Source organism: Lindgomyces ingoldianus, assembly GCF_010093535.1.
Source record: "Lindgomyces ingoldianus strain ATCC 200398 unplaced genomic scaffold BDR25scaffold_3, whole genome shotgun sequence".
NCBI classification, from domain to species: domain Eukaryota; kingdom Fungi; phylum Ascomycota; class Dothideomycetes; order Pleosporales; family Lindgomycetaceae; genus Lindgomyces; species Lindgomyces ingoldianus.
Genome location: NW_022985164.1, coordinates 140,233 through 146,232, shown reverse-complemented (window position 1 = coordinate 146,232; position 6,000 = coordinate 140,233). Strand labels below are relative to the sequence as shown.

General features: G+C 48.9%; 2 protein-coding genes across 2 annotated transcripts; one reads left to right on the top strand and one right to left on the bottom strand.

Annotated features, from left to right (window-relative positions):
• Positions 1-353: 353 nt before the first annotated feature.
• Positions 354-1,870, bottom strand: BDR25DRAFT_339301 (putative ribonuclease p/mrp subunit). Its single transcript, XM_033693370.1, has 5 exons — positions 1,765-1,870; positions 1,456-1,717; positions 824-1,390; positions 655-777; positions 354-599 (listed from the first exon to the last, which is right to left on the bottom strand). Exons 1-5 carry the CDS (start codon positions 1,821-1,823, stop codon positions 564-566), a joined length of 1,047 nt encoding a protein of 348 aa, XP_033553037.1. The 5' UTR covers positions 1,824-1,870; the 3' UTR covers positions 354-563.
• A 3,008-nt stretch (positions 1,871-4,878) lies between these two features.
• Positions 4,879-5,467, top strand: BDR25DRAFT_375004 (uncharacterized protein; the record flags this gene model as incomplete). Its single annotated transcript, XM_033697357.1, has 2 exons — positions 4,879-5,300; positions 5,352-5,467. Exons 1-2 carry the CDS (start codon positions 5,090-5,092, stop codon positions 5,465-5,467), a joined length of 327 nt encoding a protein of 108 aa, XP_033553036.1. The 5' UTR covers positions 4,879-5,089.
• Between the last annotated feature and the right edge of the window lie 533 nt (positions 5,468-6,000).

The window sequence follows — 6,000 nt, the reverse complement described above, 5'->3', positions numbered from 1 at the left end:
TTCTGCCTGAGTCAAATACCAGGTCAAGCCCAATAATGAGATGAGTTAGGTGTTGAAGACCTTTAAGACTTACTAGCTTGTGTCCGACGTCAATTGGGGTTCCGGATAGAACACGCCCTTGCCCAGAAATCAAATAATTCAAGCTCCTTCAAGCTCTAGAGTTTCTCATTTCAGACTTTCGCAAGGCCACTGTAGCCGTATCCACAGCTATATCAATACTATTAGAAACCATCTCCCTCAACCGCAACCACCGTACGTTCCTACAGGAACCAGTCTGGAAATTGACTATCGCACGGTTAGAGTTGATTGATAGAGACCATATAGACGTGCGAGGGACCAATTAGGTAGTGAAAGCCAAGATGGAGCGATTGTGTAAAGTTTGAGGAACCTGGAGGAGCTCCAGGTGGATATATATCATACAAAGCTGCGCTAGTCCAAAGTAGTAGGTGCTGGCCCTGGATAGGTTACTAGTGCAACACAAGGACCCACATTCACCTTAACGCAGGATCACGTGAGACGAAGTCAAGTGCGACAACGTGCACTCTTTCCTACCCAGCGTTCGGCTACAAATTATTCGGGTTAACGCCGTTGTATGTATTCTGTATATCTCATTAGCAGATATATCAGCGTCGCAACAGTTTGGTGACTTCATACGTGGGTGCTCCCGATTATTCTGACCCCGTCTGTGGCCGTGCTGTAGGCATGGCCCATTACCACCCCCTGGTTGTTCTCAATCTTGTCGCGATAGTTGACGTCGCCCATGTACACCGAGTGTGTCTGTCCGCTGTCAGATAGCTTCAGATGTGTAGGACGTCAGCCAAACCTGGGTTTTAGCAGTAGAACCCTTAAGCGGCCCGTCAAGATCCGATATCCATTGACTTAACCGTTGCGAAATGTTTTTATATCCCTCCCTGTCGTCATCCTCGAACTTACACATGTCAACGTGGTTGGCTTGGATCGACTGCGGGTCGATACCGGGCAGACAAGCTGACTCCTTAGGTACGATGATTCCAATCTTTTTCCCAGCCTTGTACATGGCATACTGCTCGAAGAAACAGGCTACCTCGACAAACTGTCCTGTTTCTGACCGGTCCCGTGCTTTGAGAAACTTCTGGAAAGTATCGTTGATATTCGTGAGATTTGCCGAACGCTCTTCTAGATCCTTCACATCTTCCTTGTGCGTTGTGCTTACCCAGTCTAAGACTTTAAGCGCCCTCCCGGCCCACTTCGCCTTTGAAGTTCCTTCGAACGGTGTTCCGAGAAAGACAACCCCAGCTGTTTTCTCCACGAGGCCGGCGCTGGCTAGGTCCGCCCCGTGATACCTTGACAGTGCGTTGGCGCAAACAAGGCCTCCAAGGCTATGACAGACGAAAATCACTGGGCGATTTGCCTAGAGTTGGACATGTTCTCAGCTAATTTGACGCGAAACAAGATATACGCTCGCCTTTTCCTTACAGTCTTAGTTTTGTCACGCAAGCCAGTCAGGCTCCGTAATAGCGCAGTCGAATGGTTGTCGATGGTTGACTTCTCTGGCATAAATTTCGGCCCGTAGAAAGGAAAGAAGTGGGCGAATTCAGCATTGTAACCAAAAGAAAGAATTCGAGCTGTTGGACAGTCTTGCGGCAGTAGATCTTTCGGCCAGAAAAGTTTCCTACCGTCTCCCTCCCATGTCCAAGTACTGGTCCTATTGCCACCGAGTCCATGTATGAAGACGATGCTGCCTTGTTAGCTTAGGTTTTAGGTAGATAAGGCGGTTCTCCATACTCTATTTTAGCCTCCTGAGGATCAAAAAGGGGGTCTCCCAATCCGTACTGTTCTGCCATGTTGATAATGTAGCAAAGAAGCGGTCTAGGTAGGTAGGTAGTGATGGAGGGACTAGGACGAAGTATTGTAATCGTGCATTAAGCCCCGCCCGAGTTATCTTCCAATAGGCATCATGGCTTGGCGTGTTATTAGTATTGCAGGCGCGTCTACGACCATTGGATAAATTGAGCGCCTTGTGCAAGGCTTTGCTTTCCAGCTCAGCCACGCTCAGCTCATGCGATACGTCTGAGCTGGCATCTTCGAGTGCTATGAATACGGATTTAACACAGTTTAAAGTTTCTATATACGAGATTATCCTGAAACACAATGACTGACAGCGCGCTGACAGTCTCAACAGGCGCGAAGGGGTTCAATACAATCTTTAAAAACTGCAGGGTCCAATGCGATCTCTAACAACCGCGGGGTCGTGCTCGGCGACGCCTTGGGCCACGCGCAAGTAATTGATGGGTCAATGCTCGTACCTAACATGCGAAAAAGAAATCGCAGCTCGCCATCGAACACTGCTATCGTATCGTGGGAGCATCACCAGACACATGGGTGTTCTGGGTGCACGCAAGCAATGCAGCCCGCCTTGAGTAAAGCTTCCGAGACATTGCGCACCGACTCAAGCTTGCTGGCCGGAAAGACCAACAAGCAAACGTCTTTAAGCTTGTCCACGACTGGCTCCGCGACGAGAAACACGGGAAGTGGTTGCTAGTCCTCGACAAGGCCGACAGCGCTGCTATTCTCTCTCCATCATGCAAGAGCCAGAAGACGTAGGCGGACGGCGGAAACGGCGCTCTTCCGCAGCACATGTCGAGGTATCTACCTCCGAATAAGTATGGCTTGCTCCTTTTCACCAGTCGGGCGAAGCATGTAGCATCACGGCTGGTTGAGGACAGCGATACCATATTAATTTAGCCGATGCAAGATGAAGGTACACAAGCTCCCCTTGACAGGAAGCTAGGAGACAATGCCAAAAAAGATGGCATTGCTGAGTTAGCAACAGCGTTAGAGCACATGCCACTCGCTCTCGTGCGGGAGGCAGCATATATCCGACATCGAGCACCGAGATATTTGGTGGGACAATACCTAAGGAATGCTGTAGGAGCGACAAAAGAAAGACAAGTCTACTAAACCAGAAACCGGGCATCTCCGAAGAGACGAAGAAGCCAAGAACTCTATCATCATTACGTAGCAGATATTATTTGAGCATATCCGAAGTACAGGACAATCAGTAGCTAGCCTCTTGTCGCTTGTGAGCTTGTTTAACCGACAGGAGGTCCTTAAAGCCCTACTTCGCGACTAGGGCACTATGGGAAATAAGTACAGTAGTGCAGAGTCAGACAAGGAACATAATACAGACAGTAACGAGGATGATAGTATCTCAGAAGCCAGCATCGACAACGGGTTTGAAGATGATGTTCTCACACTAACTACAAGACTACTTGTTTATCTCTGTTGCAACAGATACGAATACGTTAAAATGAATAATGTGCATCCCTGTGTAGCGAGAGACCCTGTGTGGCGAGACAAATGAGGGGTAAGTTACTTTGATTTTCAGCGGCTGAAAGCCCATGCGCACAACGAATGTTGCTATAATTCCGTGGAAGTAATCAGCTGTAGCTAATCCTGAATCTCCATTATCACTCTTCCTTAAAAATTACGTTTGCATCGTCGCCTCCACGCCTAATTTGTAAGCGCCTTCTTCGTAGAGTAACAAACTTCCCATCCCACAGCACCGACGGTACGTCTTTTTCGCTCCGAATTTTTATAAAAAAGCCTTATGCTAGCCTCAAAGCCTCTCTAAAATACTAGCAAGTCATCATCAGCCTTGCGTCTGCTGTGGCGCGCAACTTCATGTGGCGTCGCCACGTCGATCGACGCCGATACTCGTTCGTGCAAACGTCCTGCACGTCCCACCCCATCGTTAGTGTAATTTATTTGTGACGACTAGCGGACCCGTGGCTGTGCAGCGCCATTACCAAGCGCTGCGGGACATCTAAAATCCGGCTTTGGATTGGGAGCAGCACGGAGGTTCTCAAGCCCGAGCGTTTATCTTCAAAGCCAATCCGGCCTTAAAACCGTGAAACCGCGAACCGCAATCAGCTTCCGACACAGCCGTCGTACAACTTCGAGATGTAGTGCAAGGGATGACCGCACCTAAGGTGGAAGCTTCCATGCTATAGAGACGAACCATCGCATCGCCCTCCAGCTCCCCAGACCCGCCGTTGACCCCTCCCACCCATCACGTCTTCCTGCCTCTCGAGCACAGCGTAACCTATATATATACCAAGCAGCAACCAAATATCGCTTCGGCACGTTGAAGAGGAATACAATGAGCAACGTCTAGGACAGAGTCGGGCGGGACGGTCTCACACAGTGGGCATGACTGACTGTTCTTGACCCCGAGTATACACCTTCGATGCACTAGCGTTTGGCTCACCAGCAATGTCCATGAATTATCGGGGTGAGGCTACACCGCCGAAGTATCTAATCAGGTCACACCCGAGCAGCGGCCATGAATCCGGAATGTTTGCGAAAGTCGGGCACCGCGCGCACGTCGTCTGTTTTAGACGCAAATCAGCGTAGTAGGATGGTACTCGAAATGGGCTGAGGATATAGTGCACTGCATCGTAGGGGTGGGTCGTGTTTATCCATATTTGCGCGCTATAGCATGAGGGGTCAACCACGGTCGAAACTTACGAATTCATTAGTTATTTTAGCTTCGCACCCCTGGCTCTTTCGAACAATGAGAGCGCCAAAATACATATGCCTAAGTAAAGCGACCATGAGTGCCAAACAAACCGCAGAGAAAGCTTGCAGCGAGTGGACATAGAGTTCAGTTTTCTTGTGCAACACTGGATACCGGTAAAGCTTAGCATGCTAGGTGCCAAGGGGCGACACCGCGTTTCTCAGCTTTCAGCTCATTGATTAAATTGAATTTTAATCCTTCCAGCTAACTACTGAATGTCGAACATTCCGGATTCATGGCGGCTGCTCGGGTGTGGCCTAAGCAGATACTTCGGCGGTGTAGCCTCACCAACAATTCATGGACATCGCTAGAGAGCCCAACGCTGGTGCATCAAAGCTGTATACTCGGGATCAAGAAGAGTTAGTCTGTTTAAACAGACGTAGAAAAGCTAGATGTCATTATAGTATAAATATACTGCTAGTGTCCTGCTAGATTCATCACAACAACCTCAAGCTTTCAACTCTCCTTCAAGATTACAACGTTAAATCTACTAAGTGCCACCTCAACTTCTTCACTCTTTTAACCTTTAAAATGCTCAAAACAATTCTCCTCTCAATCTTCGCGGTCGCTCTCCCTTCAGTCTCGGCTGTGGTGGACCCCGCGGTGAAATTCAATGTCTATGGCGGCAATGTGGCCTGCACCTTGGGAGTAGGAGGAGATGGGTACAGTTACGCCGATGATGGCTGCAAGCCCCTCCCTAGAGATCGTCTGGATGTCAAGTACATCGCGGACACCTGCCGCGGTAAGTACCAGATTCCGGGATCGAACAAAAGGTCGCTAATGAAAGGTTTAGTCTTTATCTACCGTAACCGAGACTGCACTGGTGCGGAGCGCCAGGTCAGCACGAGTATTGCCGATGATTGCATTGACATTCAGTACTTCCACTCAATGAAGGTGTTCTGTCACTAGGGGCTCATGTGGGACCTTGATCAGTGGAGGGCGGGAAGAGAGCGCAGCGCGGCGATGAAAGAGGTGGTTATAAGTTAGAGAGAAAGCATTAGTGCAAGAGGCTTATGATAAGAGGCTTATATGTGTTAAAGATGAGTAATTGCCATTGTTACTATTAGGCCTCTAGGGAGAGCCGGCGTATGTACATAACGCCGAGAGGCTACCGCTATGTTGCAACAGTGTTCTAAACTACTGATGTTTAACATCACTGATGTCACGGTTATGTTACAACTATCCAACCCCTGAGTACCCTAACGGCTTGGCACGGGGGATATAGGCTCCTCGGCCTCCGTACATCTGCTTCTGACCTTATGGTTTACTCTCTCTCTTGTGGCTCTGCCATACAGCCCCTTATCCTGCATTCCCTCTCTGTGCCTCATGATTCCTGCTCAATACCTCTCACAACTGATGTTTGACACGCACAAGCTTTTCAATCGCACAAACCTTTTAATCCTGCTAACTTTTCAATCGCACGAGCTTTTCTGTTAAGCATC

Coding starts and splice junctions, on each gene's coding strand:
- BDR25DRAFT_339301 (XM_033693370.1), bottom strand. CDS start 1,823: ATGGCAGAACAGTACGGATTGGGAGACCCCCTTTTTGATCCTCAGGAG. Junction 1,718..1,764: donor CCTCAGGAGGCTAAAATAGA/GTATGGAGAACC, acceptor CTAACAAGGCAG/CATCGTCTTCATACATGGAC. Junction 778..823: donor GTTCTACTGCTAAAACCCAG/GTTTGGCTGACG, acceptor GACAGCGGACAG/ACACACTCGGTGTACATGGG.